At 33.5% G+C, this 17,395-nt stretch overlaps 3 protein-coding genes across 5 annotated transcripts; 2 read left to right on the forward strand and 1 right to left on the reverse strand.

Moving 5' to 3' along the window:
- Positions 1-1,465: 1,465 nt before the first annotated feature.
- LOC116337522 (lipopolysaccharide-induced tumor necrosis factor-alpha factor homolog) lies at positions 1,466-5,692 on the reverse strand. 2 transcript variants are annotated; one of them, XM_031762161.1, is made up of 7 exons: positions 5,456-5,692; positions 4,188-4,263; positions 3,979-4,093; positions 2,678-2,761; positions 2,561-2,572; positions 2,394-2,466; positions 1,466-2,323 (listed from the first exon to the last, which is right to left on the reverse strand). In XM_031762161.1, the coding sequence occupies exons 2-7, from the start codon at positions 4,261-4,263 to the stop codon at positions 2,303-2,305; spliced, it is 381 nt and encodes a 126-aa protein (XP_031618021.1). In that variant the 5' UTR covers positions 5,456-5,692; the 3' UTR covers positions 1,466-2,302. The 2 variants fall into 2 exon arrangements, with proteins under 2 accessions (XP_031618021.1, XP_031618030.1); XM_031762170.1 differs by lacking the exon at positions 5,456-5,692 and adding an exon at positions 5,030-5,130.
- A 258-nt stretch (positions 5,693-5,950) lies between these two features.
- On the forward strand, positions 5,951-6,934 carry LOC116337508. 2 transcript variants are annotated; one of them, XM_031762134.1, is made up of 3 exons: positions 5,951-6,278; positions 6,356-6,669; positions 6,735-6,934. In XM_031762134.1, the coding sequence occupies exons 1-3, from the start codon at positions 6,236-6,238 to the stop codon at positions 6,906-6,908; spliced, it is 531 nt and encodes a 176-aa protein (XP_031617994.1). In that variant the 5' UTR covers positions 5,951-6,235; the 3' UTR covers positions 6,909-6,934. The 2 variants fall into 2 exon arrangements, with proteins under 2 accessions (XP_031617994.1, XP_031617984.1); XM_031762124.1 differs by having other exon boundaries at positions 5,982-6,303.
- A 214-nt stretch (positions 6,935-7,148) lies between these two features.
- LOC116352029 (mitochondrial thiamine pyrophosphate carrier-like) lies at positions 7,149-9,544 on the forward strand. Its single transcript, XM_031784232.1, has 5 exons — positions 7,149-7,313; positions 7,447-7,682; positions 7,808-8,218; positions 8,306-8,452; positions 8,587-9,544. Exons 3-5 carry the CDS (start codon positions 7,936-7,938, stop codon positions 9,132-9,134), a joined length of 978 nt encoding a protein of 325 aa, XP_031640092.1. The 5' UTR covers positions 7,149-7,313; positions 7,447-7,682; positions 7,808-7,935; the 3' UTR covers positions 9,135-9,544.
- Positions 9,545-17,395: the final 7,851 nt, after the last annotated feature.

Below are 17,395 nucleotides of genomic sequence, written 5' to 3' on the forward strand. Positions count from 1 at the left end.
AGTGACAATTTTACTACTCGTTGAGTGAAAGCAGCAAATAAAACGACTCTAAATGTATCAATATTCATCCTTACAGTTGCCGAACGTTGCCAAAGTGGCTGAATTGGAGACGAAATGAAATGAACACAAGTTTTTTCCATAATAAAAGTAATAAAGACAATAATAAATAATAAAAATCCTGATTATATTGTTTGTAAAGTGGCTTCAACATTAAAAACATATATGTAAAATATCAAATCTAGCTGTTGAATTATTAAAAATATATGGACTTTGGACTATCTCTAATCAACACAAAAAAATTCAATTTGGCGTTTTGTACCAAAAGTAAAAGGGACTGTTTTTATGACACTTACCTCGATGGAAAAAAAGGGATTAATGTGCTGAATTTGTGTCTTAACGTAAGAAGAACAAACAGTTTGACATTCCATCACTTTATTTTCTAAAATGATTTCTGTGTCCAGTGATTTGGTTTTTTTTCTCAATTATTTTCTTACAATATACGTTATATTGCATAGTATTATGCAAATTTTGTGTTTTGTTCTTTATTTAAATTTTAATCTATTAATTTACTTTTTGTTTTTTTAACGAAATATATGATTTCAGTTTAGTTTTGTTAGGTTATTATTTACCAAAAAATTATTTGAAAAAAAAAAAAAAAAAAACAGTACATTTGAACCGCCTAGAATAAATCAGCATTACTAGATAAATGTCTTCAAATGCGTTATAGAAAAAAGCACGTCAGTAATAGTGTCAAAAACTGTATGTGACGCGTTATATAAAAAAGTTCGCCAACAAAAGCGTGACATCGTCCATATATTTTATAACGCTTTTGCTGACTGACTTTTTTCAGTAACGCATTTGAAGACATTTATCTAGTAATGTTGATTTATTCTAAGTGATTCATTTATGCTAAAAATCTTGTTGCTGCTTGCGTGGAACAAAAATATATATATTTCCTCACTTTTTGCATTATTGTCGGAAATCAAATGCAAAAAAAAAGTTTGCAAAATAAAGAGTCCCAATCGTCTTTAAGATTCTCCATACAAAACAACAACAATGTCATAAAAATACATGGACATTCATGTCGACATTTTTTTAAATTAATTTATCAAAGTATAAAATCATCCCAACGTTGACCAGATTCCTCGGGTGCTTTGTTTTGCAGAAAAGAATATATGAATTGGCACAAATTAGAATGTGGATAATTTTCCAAAAACATCAGATGTTATAATAATTGCGAACGAGCGTACATAATAACAATTTCAACTTCGTGGTATGGCAAAACAATTTAACCACTTGTTTGAATATGAACAGTGTCTCTATTTTTTTTTTTTTTTTTTTTTTTCAAATGACAAATCATTCAGCAAACTTCATAGAAAGAAAACAACAAATTAAAAGTGAAAAAAATAATCGATTTCTTCAATGTTCAATTAGCAAACAAACAAACAAAAATATACAAATTTCGTTGAGATTATTAAATAATTTATGTTAAAAAAGACTATAGAAAACCCTATTCTTATTTTCATTCGGTTAAAGGAGAGCATAGGTTAAAAGAACAAACATTCACAAGTTATCATTATTTTATTCGCGTGCGATAATTCTATATAAATTTTATGATATTCTTTTTCAGACAGATTTCATTGAGATATTTTCAGTCAGCTGAATCGGCTCATGCCGCCAATGCCAGGCGCTGAAATGCAGCGACAATAATAAAAGTGATTGTTTTAGCTACTTGAGCCGATTCAGCCGGCTGAAAATATTTAAATAAAATGTCTGACTTTTTTAAAGTTATTTTTGAGTTCCTCGTATGGCTATTTTAGTTACTCTTTTTCTTTGAACAATTAGGAAGAATTCTTTCTTTTAAAATGTTTTTGATGCTGGTGAGCAAATACGTTACAATAATTTTTACAATTTGAATTTCGATCGATTCATGCAATTTGTCTTTCTTTCTTTCGTATGACATTCCAGATATCAATATTTATATGTATAATATTATTTAGATGAAGTGTAATTTTACTGATTCATTTCATATAGTAGATATTTTATTTTTCTATTGTTTGTTATAAATACTGAATGTATAAGATTTGTTCATCTTTATTTTTTATTAGAAGCATTACGATTAGAATTTTGTGTAAAAAAAAAATCAGTGTATTTGGAATCTTAAACGAAAGACATGCAACTGTTTGCAAGACATGTTGTTGTTGTTGTTTTTGTTCTTCTTCTATTATTCTTGGTCACTTTCGTTTGAAGCGCATTATAGAGAAAAAGAGGTGTTTCTTCCTGTTAAAATGAGTTTCTGTTTTTATCGTCGGTACCTTCCCATCTAAATGTAAAGAAATACCAGAAATTATTGAAAATTCAATGGAAAAAAAAAATAAAAAAAAATTATTTACATAAGCGTGACAGTTGGGGCATGTATGATGGACGTCCATGCATTCATCAATACAACATGGAATGAGACAGCATCTGAAATTTGATAATGAAATGTAATTAATATTCAATAATCAATGCATATCACTATGACAACGGAAATGAAACTAAATCTCATTATAAGACTCACCCCAACCAGCAGCTAAAGTGTGCAACAGCAACAGGAAAAAGATTGAAATTCAAATCGATTAATTGATACTGTGTAATGAAATGACGTACAAAAAATGTGTATTGCTAAATCACTCACCCCATTAAAGCAATGATAAAACCGGAGACATATGCGATCAAACCTGGTTCACGTCTTGTTCGCGTTTGGATTTCAGCATGGCAACTGTTGATGATGCAGAAAATTAGAGAAGAAAAAAAAGGGAAATCAGTGGAAAACACTTGTACAAGAACGGTTCTCAGATGAAAATGGATTCTTTTTCACACATTTGTGAACACATGAACGTCCGAATAAAATACAAAAACTCCATGAAAACTTGCAATTCAAATAAAAAACCTTTGTTTCGATGTATTCAGAAATATTGAATTAAAATACCCTTTTGGCATGCCATTTGCTTTAAAAACGTATTGCACGCAATTTAATGCAATTTTCAGTGCATAAAATTCAAAATAATTAATTATTCAATAATTGCATTGAATATATGAATAAATTTTTCGAAAAAAGTTTTATTGGTGACGATACCGCAGCGGACGACGGTTCATGCGAGTGACGAAACCACCGTAGTGTAGTGAAAAGTTGACTCACGAAACAAAATTTTATTCTATGAATGTTTTGAATCTTTAATTACGTATCTGAAAGTAGATAATTCTTTTGTTTTTTACTCAAATAGTTGTACATTCACTGATTTCTTCTTTTGTTCTGCAACAGTATTTATTCAACCAACTATTTTCGTCGAAAACTTGATATCACAATTTTTTGTGTTTCAAATTCAGGTTTCGCCACTCGTTCTTCATCTCGATAGAGGTTTTTTTAAATCAATAATTTTTGTATTGAAATTTAGCAAAAATTTATTACACTCAAACTTTCAAACTTTTCTTATGGCGATATGAACCGTTTGTATCACCAATGGTGCTATATGCACCGATAACTATTATCAAACGGAACAAAAGAAAAACGAATAACGACAAAAAATCGACGACAGCGTTCTGATTCATTTAAAATGAGTACACCGCACATAGATAATAATGTGTAAAATAATTCCAAAGAGTTTGATTTCGTTTGGAACCACGCTCATTCAATTTCATATAATGACGTAATTCAATTGTGATCACATTCAATACATTTGAATTACATTGAATTATTCTTCGATGTTATGGAATTTGTTTTTGTATATATTATTCGGATCGATTTCATTTCTGGGATTATATTTGCGTCGCCGATCCGATATTCTATTTACTTCAAAATAAACAAGAGCATATCATGCTATATAAAACAAAATAAAAACGTGCGGTCATTATGTCATTTTAAAGCATTCCAAACCCTTGAGCATTAAGAGAAAAACGTGAGCATAAAAACATGTGATGGAGCATCGTTATACTTACGAGGGACAAATCATGTGAGTTGGGTGGTTTCCAATTGGCAAAACTGTTGTAACGATGTGAGTTGTTGTTGCCTGTTGTGGAACAAATGGGCTAGATGGTGGTACCCCTCCAACGGCTACCCATTGTATTTTTTAATTGTTTCAAATTGAAAAAGTCGATTAATTAAAATTCATCAACTGGAATCGAATATTCAAATGTTTTTAAATTACCTTGTGCATAGCTGGGTGGAGCTGATGGTGGTGCGACAAAGCCATAGGCGGGCGGTGGTTGTCCGTTTTTGCTCATCTATGTTTAATTGTTGACGAAAAAAAACGATATATTAATGCGAATGATTCCGTTGAATTCTTTTAATCACTTCTGCCACATTCCCAGAAATACACACACATTCGCAATTGATTTGAAATCTAGTAATTTGAAATAATTTAATTATTATGTTCCACATGTGTGTATGTCGGTGAGATAACGCGATTGTTTACTTCTTGCTTGGGTTTTTGCTTTCGACGAAATTCACATCGAAATGGCGTAAATGAAAAACCATACAAAAAAAATGAATCACTGTGTAAATATGCGCAAATGAATGAGTAATTGTAAACAAGCGAACTATGAAGAAATTGAAGAATAAAACATGCATTCAATTTGCGTCAGATAATTTCCAAGCAGCAGGTCAAACAAAATGAAAATATTTGTGATTTTCTCAGCAAAAACCATATTCATTTATATTAAATGCGCGATTGGCACATCAAAAAGAAATCCTCAACCGAGAGCAGAAACAGAAGCAGAATAAAACAAAAGCAAAATAATTATATCGTCAGAAAACGAAGTGAACAAAAAAACCAAACACTGCTTTTGAAATATCTGCGTTGGAGAAGGTCATCACATCTTGGCGATGTAGTGCTCGAATTCTATATATACACCAAGCATAGAATAGCACATATTCAACTAGAATAGCAAACTTCGTTTTATTTTTCTGCTTCTTCTTCTTATTTCAGTTTTGTTATGTTTATATCATTTTAATTCAAATATTTATGGTACAAAAGATAATTCTGCATACACAATTTTTGTTCTGACTAATTGAAAATTCGTCAACGTTTCGTTTACATAAAATATATGCATATGTGGACAATTGATATCGGATACTGGTTTTGTTTTACACCTTCCTCTCTCTTTCCCTTCATTTATATATATCTTTATGTATCATCTTAAGTAAACATTTTGGTTTTGATTTTTTTCTTTCGTGACCTATGTATTTGTGAAACAAGTCGTTGTTGTAAAAAGACACACGAAAGAGCAAAAAAAACAGCACTCAAGAGCAATGTAAAGCCCACAGGCAAGCCAATTGACAAAATTTACACAAAAAACACACTTTAAGTGATTCTGGTTTTAATCACTTTAATTGACGAAACGAAATTGAACCAAAATCAATCAATGCATACACTCCAATATATTTAATAAGGTACTTTTTAATGGAATGACTCACTTTTTATCTATTAGTTAATTAATTCACGAAATAAAAATTGAAAAATGAATATTGACTGCGATTTAATTTTATATGTGGAAATTATTTCACTTTTTCTTCTTTTCGTAAGTGATGTTGTCGTTTCGTTTACTTGTTGTTTTCGACGAAATGTGAATGAGACAGAGAGTATTCTGGTTTTGAAGACGACGTATATAGACTAACTATTCCAACTTTATGTTTCTCATAATATTTTTCAACTAATGTCACAACAACCAAAAAAAAATTCACATAACATTCAATGTGTGTTGATGTGTTGATGTATGGTGTATGAATCGGAATTTAATCAAATGGATGCGTTCAATGCATGCATACAAAGAATGGTTTGATTTTTTTTTTCAAATGATTTAAGTTCAGTCAACTTCTTCTATTTTAAGAGTGTTGTAAAAAATGCTGAAGCAATTTTTAAATTTTGCGCTAGAAATAGAAAATACAGAAAAACAGTTCGCAATTGTTAACAATTCGCATTTCGACCGAAGTTCAGAGTATGGTCATTGAACGATGCATTCGTTCATGCGTTTCGACATGACATTTGCAAAAACAAAACAAATCAAAACAATCACAATCTCGATTGACCAAACAAATTAATTCTAAGTAGCTACATTTGTGATAAATAAGAGGAAAAATGACCGATCGAAAAAACCGTGCCACCAGATCAAATCGATTGCAATCATCGACGATTGTGAAAAATAAATTATCGAATTATCATAAAAAGGAATTATTGAAAATGCTCAGAAATGAGGGATGTCATCCAAATCAACTAAAAAAGATGACTTCACGCTTCAAAGTTGGTGACGAAAATATTATCAAAAGTAAGAAATGTTCGGTAAATTTCAAAACAACAATGTTGATTTTTTTTTGTAGATTTTGTTAATACACAGGCGGAATCATCACAAAGTCGACTGGAGAAAAATTTTCGAACAAAAAATCATAAGCATTTCATGAATTTGGATGAATGTGCGAAACAAATCGTGGAAAACAGTCAAACAGTGTCTGATAATACGTTGCCAGTGACCCTAGAAGCGATTGCCAATTTAGAAAAACATCCACCACCATCCGAAGTGAATGGCATCGATTTAAAAGCTCTATACAAAATGTTGGCCAGCATGAGTGCCGGGTATCCAGTCGAAGATTTGGAAGATGGTCCAACCAAACAATTTTTAAAACAATGTTACACAGTAAGTAAAAAATTAATGAAATTCCAGTGAAAATGTTTTCATATAATTTTTCTTGATTTCGGTAGGAATTAATGGACAATGTTTCGGATATGGAACCAAAATTATTCCGAGATGCTCTAAGAGAACAGGAAAAACACACGAAACCTGTATACTCGTGGCTATGCAACACGGATTATAGTCAATATATTAATTTAATATTCAATGATGTGTGCAGCAGTGATAGTGACGATGATAATTAATAAAAATGCACATTTTTGTTTGAAAAGGTGGTTTTTAATTTGATTTTAAAATGTAAATGCGTATCTAAACTGAATGCAACGCAATGGTGTTTGACTGCGTTATGACTTTATGAATTTTTATTCGGCTAAAGCGTTGGAATGTCAATGACAAACGATATTGCTTAGGCTCAATGTATTTTTCGGCGTTAATACCGAATTGACATAACCTATCTTTTTGGGTTACATTAAGCTCAGACAGATAGAGTCGTATGACATGCAATCGTAAACAGTACTTCGTTCTTTTTTTTGTTTCTTTTGTTTTGTTCTTGCCTCTTTCTCTTTGCGTATTCACACGGTACACACGCACACAATATACGCGAAGAAGCTCAAAAGCACGTTTTATCTCATTACATAAAGTAGAGAAAGGTAGAAAGGAAAACAGTCCATGATGTACATGGCTTAAACACATCACCAAATCCGCATTCATTTTCACATAAATTGTACATAATTCTTTTAGTTTTTAATTTTAATTTAGAATATTATCTTTTTTCTCTGACAGATTATGTAATAAATAAATTTTTTAAATACATGTCGAATATAAAACAATTTCCGGTCCCAAATACTTGACAAAAACGCAGAATTCGACGAAATTTTACAAATTTGAAGTTAAATAAAAAAAAGTTTATTTTTTTTCGGTTACATTGGATTTTGTCGGATTTGGTGAAGCTTGACAGTTGTTATGTTAATTGTTTAAGTAGAAAAATTGTGGCTGCTAATATTAAAGATTAAAATTACGTAAGTAAAATAAATAAAATTAGAAATGAGTTCATTAATATGCAGAAGTGAGCGTGAATTTGCATTTTCAAAACCACAACAACAACAAAACTAATTTCGTTCTTTTTATCTATCAAAATTAATAGAATAGAATAAATAGTGTGTACAAATCTACTATTGAAAATTCACATCATAAATAAATAAAAAACGAAATCGAGTGGTTTCGTGAACAATTAAAAAGCAATAAATTTATCAAATACTGTACGCCGATAAGATGACGCTGGAAGATGCTCACACGTCAATTCCAAAAATAAATGAAGAAAGCATACGCCGGCCGAAAATTGATCATTTCCATGGTAAACAGGCGTTTGCTGGCGGTGTTGCTGCATTTGTCACCCGTTTCGTGTGTCAACCATTTGACGTGTTAAAAATTCGATTTCAATTACAAGTCGAACCGCTCGGCTGTAATAAATCAAAATATGTGTCAATGCCGCAAGCGGTTCGCACCATATTTCGTGACGAAGGAGTTGTTGGTTTCTGGAAAGGACATATGCCTGGTAAATTTTCATTTTAACATCCAATTATCGGGGTGGCTTTTAATCATTTAAATAACACTTTCTTTTGTTTAAATAAATGATAACTAGGTCAGCTGTTAAGCATTGTTTATGGGGTTGCACAATTTTGGGCATTTGAAGAATGCAAAGACTATGCCAAACACTTAAATCTCTATCATCAAAATGAAAATATTGCAAATTTTGTATGCGGATCCATGGCCGGTGCACTTGGAACAGGTGAGACATCTGCACTTTCTCTCCTCTTATTCATTTATGTTAAAAAAAAAATTATCATCTAAATGTACTTGAATTTAATGGGTTTTATTTTGGCTAAAGTGTATACAAAATGGTTCGATTCAATTGTTTTTCAGTAACGGTGACACCGATTGATGTTGTACGAACTCGTCTCATTGCTCAAGATTCTCATCGTGGCTATCCAAATACCTACCGAGCATTTATGACGATTGGCAAACAGGAAGGCATCCGTGGACTGTATCGTGGCTTCTATCTTAGTTTAATTCAAGTAGCACCATTAACTGGTATTAATTTTATGACGTATAAATTCCTATGCACATCAACCGTTGACGTTTTGAATTTACATGATAAAAGTGAAATTCCGGCGCTAGTTACATTTTTCAATGGTGCAATGGCTGGATTGGTTTCGAAAGCGGTTGTTTATCCATTGGATTTGGCGAAAAAACGAATGCAAATTCAAGGTTTTGGCGAACATCGGAAAAATTTTGGCAAACATTTTGAATGTACGGGTATTGTTGATTGTTTCCGTGTGACGATCCTACGCGAAGGTTACCGTGGTTTATTCAAAGGCATGTGGCCCAGTGTACTAAAAACGGGCATCACATCGGCTATGAACTTCTGTATTTATGACAATATTAATTTATTAATTAAAAATAACACGTAATGATTCTCGAAAAACAAAACAAAACAAAACTGACACAAACAATTACATTACAATTTAAGTTTAAAATTTAACCAAGAAAAAAAAGAGAAACAAAAAGAAGAAAAAGAAGAACTAGAAACTTGCATGTTGTTTTCTTTTTGATTTTTTTTTTTTACATATCATTTTAAATTATTTATTCAATTCTTTTTTTGCATTCGATCGAAGGAATCTAAAGAGAACAGAAAAACAACAAGTACTTAAATAATAATCAATACAACCAATACAATATAATTGTGATATTTAATTGTTTAAAAAAACAGAGACAGAATGTGAGAAAAAAATCATATAACTTTAGTTTTGTATCGAAATAGACTAAAAATATTCAAATTAAACAGAATTATCTCGGTTGAAGAAAGAAACAAACAAAGAAATTCTAGAGGTTTTTCAAGTAGTTTTTTTTCCTGGTTTCATCTTAGTACTCTCCCGTATTATTATTTTCCTTCGCTCATCTGCGCTTTATGTGTCGTTCTCCACAATCCCAAATTCCAGTTACACCGATGTGGTGTTAAGATGTTGACGCTTGTTTCTTGATTTTTTTTTCTACAAGTAAATCTTCCTTAATTCTATTTATAATAATATATCGCTTATTAAATCAATACCACCTTATCTGTGTGTATGTCTTATATTTGAGCTTGGTTTTTGGTAGTCTTCTTCAACTTTTATTATCGCAATCTATTTTTACATGAAATTAATTATTTTGTTGTTAACTTGTAATAATAATCGAAATTTCGCTATGTGTTGTTTTAGAACCAGACAATATATTTAGCTGCCGTCATCTGGATATTTCAGCTCATCTGGATGCCGTCAGCAGATGATGCGAAGTGAAAACAATAGAAGTGATTGTTATAGAGATACCAGTATATACCAAGCTTATATACCTATAACAATCACTTCTATTGTTTTCACTTCATATCATCTGCTGACGATATCCAGATGAGCTGAAATATCCAGATGACGGCAGCTAAATATATTGTCTTTTTAGAACTTATTTTCGCTGAACTTTTATTCATACAATTCCATCTAAAAATTCAATCATGAAAGGACACATCCATTACAAGATAAGTATAAACTTGTGTTTCATTTATTGAAATATACGCAACTTTAATATAAATATCGAAACCTCTTGTTGTGATACGACTATTTCAGTCCACTCCGAAAATACACTGGATCTCGTTATAAAATACGATATGATGTTTTTAAAAGCAAATCTATCCGTTTATGATTTAAATAATAATTCGAGCCAATGGTGAATTAGTACATTTTTGAAATATATTATCTTAAAAAACTTCGATTTCTGGTCGAGTTGAGCTTCAATGTTTGACTTCACATTGCTTTGTTGGATAATCCAACTTGGATTCGAGGTTTGGTATGATTTGTTATTCGTATGGATAACCACCACAATGTATGTTGTACCAGAAAGAACAAGGAGTTTGACCAATAGTCACTGGAGTTTGACCTGGAGCTTGGTCGGATGCGCTATTTCCAATTTTGCTACTACTTCAGGTGTTGTCGAATTGTTGACATCATTTTTATCGAACTGCTCTGTAGGTATGCACCGTTGTTCTTTGGCCTACGCTTCACTGTCCACTGGGCGATAATTGTTTTGCAGACAGGCAAGTTGCACACGCATGCTGCCTTCGCTACCTTCTTTCCATTGGTGCCTGAACGCAAGTCCTGGCCTTCTCGGTATAGTTGATCGTTGTGGGTCGAACGGCCAGCTGTAGAGGGCACTACACTCAAGCTCCACCGCATTTCACCGCTAATCGAATCATTCATTTGTAACCAGCTGGTGGAGGCGATCAGGAATGGATTGCACCAGGCAGCTTTCGCTTCGGCATCGCTGACCACCGCTCGGAAAGGTTCGAGGTTCCACTTATTTTTATTCGGAAAATTGTTAATATAACAGCGTAGTTGTTGTAGTACAATATGCTGCCAGCATTAATTTCATTGTCGGTCCATTGTGAGTCGTTTCCATACCGTTGGCGCAGTTCCCTGACCAGCCCTTGCTGATCGATGGCCTTCATCTGAATACCGAGCTGGTTGGGGATCACTTTCAACGTCCATTCGTTGCGTCCGGTGCTTGGGTCTTTTCGTGAAATCCACTCTGTGGATTGGATGTAGTTGACCATGCTGAAGCTTCCCAACGTATCGACCTGATCATCCGCTACATACTGGAATCGCTCCATCGGTGCCTTGGTAAAGTCGATACGAAGCACCGGCATTGCATAGCCTTGCACAAATAGCTTCCGTTGAAAGTTCTGTGCCACAGGCAAACCCATGGTTGGCGTTGGATCTTTGGTATCACCACGAGTATTAAAGACGAAAGTGCTTTTAGGGTCGTAGAAAAACGCGTCAATGAAAGGAATGCGCGCGCCACCATCACTGCTGTTGGAAGCGGTGCGTATAAAGAACTCGTTGGATTCTTCTTTTATGATATATATCTCTTGTACGGTACCGTGATACTGATGAACCTGAATCATAGCGTCCCAGTCTGTTGGTTGTTCTGCATTCCATGGACATTGCTCGATCTGAATATCATTGCTCATATAAGAATAGTTTTAGGAGGTTTATTTACATTAACAATTTGAGGAATAAGGGGAAGATTTTTAATAATAATTGCTCATGGATTATGTTCTTCTGGTTTATTTTGTTTAGCTAATATTTCCTATGAGCGGTTATTAAGGCGAAGAATATGAAACTGTGCTCTCCATTGTTGCGCGTTATCGACACCAAGTGTATCGCAACTGCCAAAGGCATAGTCTTTGCTGAGGTTGGCTGGTCCAGGCCTGATGAATGACTTATCGTTCCACAATCCGCAACCGAACCATTTGCGTTCAGGACCAGTGTAGCAATCAAAGCTGAAAATGCACATGAATCCGGTCTCCATCGCCGGTAAACCCAGTTTGTGCGAATCCATGGGAACACGCAGGATGAAACCGGCGGGACGTGCCAGAATGTCGGTGCTAAGATCTTTACGCAACCAGGATGTCGCATCCAATTTTACCGAAAATGGGCTGTAGTCCCATGGTTTGAACGGCCCATCGTCCACCATGCGTATGGTCACGCTACTACAGCAATAATGACCACGTGGTGCGCCGGTGTTGGTCTCTTTACATGCATTGTCAATGGTGTTGTAGTTGCGATTGATCAGGCAGAACAGCAGCGTAAGCGCTAAATTTTTTCTGTACATTACGATTTTCACTTTTTTTCTTGGTTTGATTCCGATTTGAATGATATTGCGCTTTTGTCAGGTATTCAGTCGATATTAACTAACTTAATCAAAAATTAAGAGCTACTGGTTTGATACTCAATCCTCAAGCATTCAAACGATTCTTATGTTTCTGAGCTGATCATGGGCCGTATTTATCCTCGAAAATTTCATCACCAACATTTGAATATCGCATCTGTTTGCGGTTCCTCACCAAATTTTAAAAAAAATCGGGAAAAACCATAAATAGGCGCAAATATCGCGCCATTTTATATTGTTCTTTTGTGATAATGGAACACACAAAAAAAATGCAGTTAAATCAAATGAAGATGCGCTTATTATGCGCTAGTAGGTTTCGGTCAAATTTGAACTGATTGTGGTCATATTTTTATCATTTTTATAATTTTGTGTTCTAGAATTGGCCGCAATTTACCGCTGTCACAGTAAATTTGACCGCACACGCATAAGCATCAAAATCAAACAATCAATGCATCGTCTACGAGTGTAAATTCATAATTATAAAACATTTACGTCAAACATATCAAATTATTTTTTGTTTAACAAATAATATTTGTTCTTCTTTATTATTTGAATTCAAATAATATTTGTTAAACAAAAGCTAATATATTTCTGACGTAAATGTTTTATAATAACGAATTAACACTCCCACACGATGAAATAATTGTTTGATTTTTATGTTTTTGCGTGTGCGGTCAAATTTAAACTTATTGCGGTCATATTTTTATTATTTTTTGCAGAATTGCGAACAATTCTAGAACACAAAATTATAAAAATGATAAAAATATGACCGCACACTACTGAATAACCGCATCTTCATTTGATTTGACCGCCGCATATTTTTTGTGTGTAAGAATCAAATTCGTTTGAAATTGCTTTCTTTACTTAAACCATTTTCATTCTGATTTTAATCGCAAAAAATGAAGTCATCGAAATTTTAACTAAATTTCAAGATCACATAAGTTCGACGAAAATGATGTGCAAAAATTGATCAGATAACGATTCAACGAATGGTTTTATGCAGACTCAATGTATAGCTAACAAATAGCTGGCTACAGTATATGATTCATATAAAATCGATTGGTGGACAATTAAAAAGCAATAGATTTATAAAGACTAAACGCCGATAAGATGACGCTTGAAGATGTTCGCACGTCAATTCCAAAGATAAATGAAGCCAGCCGAAAATTGATAATTTCTATGGAAATGCAAATGTTGTATGAGTATACGGAGAGACAAAAAAAAAGAACTAGAAACTTGGATTTTTTCTTTTTTACATATCATGTGATATTTAATTGTTTAAAAAAAAAAGCAGAGACAAAATGTGAGAAAAAATCATATACTAGTAACTTTAGTTCTGTACAGGCTGTGTGTTTTGTATAATTTCAGCAGGCACTGCTATTTCTAGCACGATAGCTATGCTCTGCCTAAGTTTGACGCATTGCATACCGCATTGAAATCGATGTCTGCTTACAGTGTGTGTTCATTACGCGGCAATAGTGATACCGTGTATTACCCAGCATTCATGCATGTGTATTGATGGTTTACGGTGTCGCTATTGCCGCGTAACGAACACACACTGCTTACAGCAATCACCGATTTCAATGCGGTTTGCAATGCGTCAAACTTAGGCAGAGCAGAAATAGCAGTGCCAGCTGAAATTATACAGAACACACAGCCTGGTTCTGTATCGAAATAGACTAGAAATATTCAAATTAACCCTCTACCCAACATACATTTGTTGTGGCAAATTCATCCATTATCGGGCATATGTTGACGGTCAATATTGGGGTATTGGGGTTGGATTTGTGTGTAGTTTCAGTCAATTTTACCGTCAAAATGGAAAGGAAAAAAAAGAAAAAAACAATTCAGTTAGATTGAATGCAAAACTAAACTATCAATTCAATAAAGTACTCACCTACGGGTTCTTTTATATTCCGCACAGCCCTAAATAGGGACCCGTACTGCGGTCAAGGGTACAATAGAAATCCTTGGATTTAAACTATTCACGCCTAGTAACTAACAAAATTGTTAAAATATTCTTCTTATGATTATTGTTGATTTTATGCTGCTATCAGTTGACATTGTTCGCATGGTGTGGATTGTCAGGTCTCTTCAACGAATCGGGCAATGGTATGTCAAAAAGACGACACATTCCTATAAAATCAGAAACAAACACAAAACATTAATCAATTAATGAACACTTTTCTTTTTTTTTTTTGTTTAGTGTTTATTTTAACCAAAAAACTATTTACAAAAGGTCTTATATTTTAACAAAAGGTCTTTATAAAAGGTCATAATTAGAATTTCGTTTAGTGAGGCTGTTTGAAGCCTCTTATCTAAATGCTATTGTATAATTAGTCTCGTCAATGATATAATTGGAATGAATTATTTTGTAAAGTTGGGAAAATATGAAAAAAAAAACCAATATTGCTATTACCCAAGGAGGTATGAAAGGAGAGAAAAAGAGTTATTGATTTAGATTATAAATCAATCTGTTACGATTGTGTTTGCCAACATGAAATTCAGTTAGCCTGTCCAAATTGTCAAAAAGTAAGTTTTCATCGGATCTATGCAGTAGATGCGCGCTGTTATAGTATTTTTGTTCTCTAAATGGTTCGATAATTCCCCTGATAAATTCGTTTATATGGTTTTTACATTTTTCCAGAAATTTAATAGTAATTTTTGCAAGTTGAACATCAATTCTAAGAATTTCAGCTCTTTCATATAATTGAGTGTTGTTTGTAAATTTAAAAGATCCCCGATTTCTGTACGTATTCGAAGTATGTCGGATGATTTTTCGCTCTAATTTTCTTATTCTTTCAATTTGTGAGGAAGACGTGGTTGTATTGTTTAGCCATATCGGTGAACCATATTGCATTATTGGTCTTATATATTGTTTATAAAGTATTGATTTAAATTTTGGATCGATAAATTTAGAACGTATTAGGTTGCCAATGCTAGAGTAGGCAATGTTTGTTTTTTTAATTATGTTGTCAATATTTCGATTAAACTGATAATTAAAGCTAAAAGTTATTCCGAAATATTTGATTTGCTTTTTTCTTTCTATCACAGTGTTTGCAATTTTAAAACTGAGATCATTTAACTTGATTTTTATCGTTCTACTAATATCACTTGTACTGCCGACTATATGCAGTAATTCCGATTTGTTTTGATTTAATTTTAGTTTCCAATTGTTGTAGTAAAAGTGTAAACATTTAAGATATTCATTGAATGTTTTACAACAGCTGATGGGTGCACGGTGACATATGTAGAGTATGATGTCATCAGCGAATTGTAGTTTTTTAACCTTGGAATTATTTGGAATATCGGAAAGAAATAAATTAAATAGCTTAGGACTAATGACGCTTCCCTGTGGTGTCCCGCTTATCACCATTTTTTTGCTTGATGTGTTAAAACCCTGCTTGACACGAAAAGTTCGATTTTTGAGAAAGGATTGGATTAATTCAATTAAATGCATGTTTATTTTGAATTTTAATAATTTATGCAATAGGCCATCGTGCCAGACCGTATCAAAAGCACTCTGAATGTCCAGTGTGATTAGAGTTGTCATTTTTTGTTCGTTTAGTCCATTGGTTATTTCATTGTTTAATTTGGCGAGCGGATGATATGTAGATCTTCCATTTCTAAAGCCGAATTGATAGTTTGGTAAGATTTTCTTCATGATTGGCGTTAATCTGAGATCGATGATTTTTTCCAGAATTTTGGATAATGCAGGAAACTGCTTCGCCAGTATAGGAACAGTCCAGAGAGATTGTATTCTTATGAACCGTTGCTACAAGCTCCAAGCGACAGGAATCCACCTGCATTACATTTCGAAAAACCTTATCGTGTAATTTTACCGACAAGGGAGGCAGAAATGATGGAGGAAAGGCCTACTGTCACACAAATCGATAGATGGTTTACAGATACTTCAGTAAACATAATCGGATCTGGATATGGCTTATGGAATGAAAGCACAGATACGGAATACTGTGGATACCTTGGCTTATATGCTGATATTTCACAGGCTGAGTTGTCTGCTATTCTAAACTGTAGTATAGAAATAGCAAATGACAATCTCAGCACATCACCCATAGTGATTCACACGGAGAGTTTGTATGCTATCAAAGCATTAAACGACTTCAAAGTGGACACCAACTTGTGTTAGACTGTATTACATTACTAACGCAGATAGCGCAACGTAGGGAAGTAACCCTAAAATGGATTTCACCTCAAACCCAAACTCAGGGGCAAATGAGGGCAGCCATTTTAGCCAAAAGTTAGTGCTTCTCAAAGAGCATATGGTCCCGAACCCTTTCTACCTTGGAACGAAAAGAAATGTAGGAACATATGTAACAAATGGTTACAGGAAAGTATTATCATACGATGGCGTAACACAAATACATGCTCGACAACTAGAAGTTTTCTAACGACACCTAGTAAAAAGTTTGCATCACAACTACTTAGTTTAAGTAAAATGAAACTAAGTTATACCATAGGTATCCTAACAGGTCATATTAGACTGAATGCACACTTGAAGCGCATTGGAGTTAGGGATGATCCAGATTGTGACCTTTACGGAAGAAATGAGGAAACCTCAATTCATTTCCTGTGCACATGTACACAACTAAATCGTACCAGAGTTACTATTTTTGGTAAGGGGACGATCAATCCAGAGGAAGTCTTAAAATTTGATATTTCAAATTTTTTTAGCTTCATCAAAGAGTCGGGTAGATTCTCTCAACTGAGGGACACTCCCACTTTATTAAATAACGATAGACAAGTTACAGGGAATGAGACTTTTAATGTAACACAACCCACGTAATAGTGTCGCAACATTAAACCTATGGATGATTTTATTATCAATCGGTAGGAATGAGCTGTTTTTCTCTTTCTCCACGGGTAGCTTGCAATAGGTTCTTGACCTTCGCGACGAGATTTTCTCTTTTGAGTCTTTCTCCCCACTATAATCCATACATCCATACATCCATCC

The sequence above is a fragment of the Contarinia nasturtii genome, unplaced genomic scaffold (genome assembly GCF_009176525.2).
Source record: "Contarinia nasturtii isolate CC-2019 unplaced genomic scaffold, AAFC_CNas_1.1 Cnas_scaffold_78, whole genome shotgun sequence".
NCBI classification, from domain to species: Eukaryota; Metazoa; Arthropoda; class Insecta; order Diptera; family Cecidomyiidae; genus Contarinia; species Contarinia nasturtii.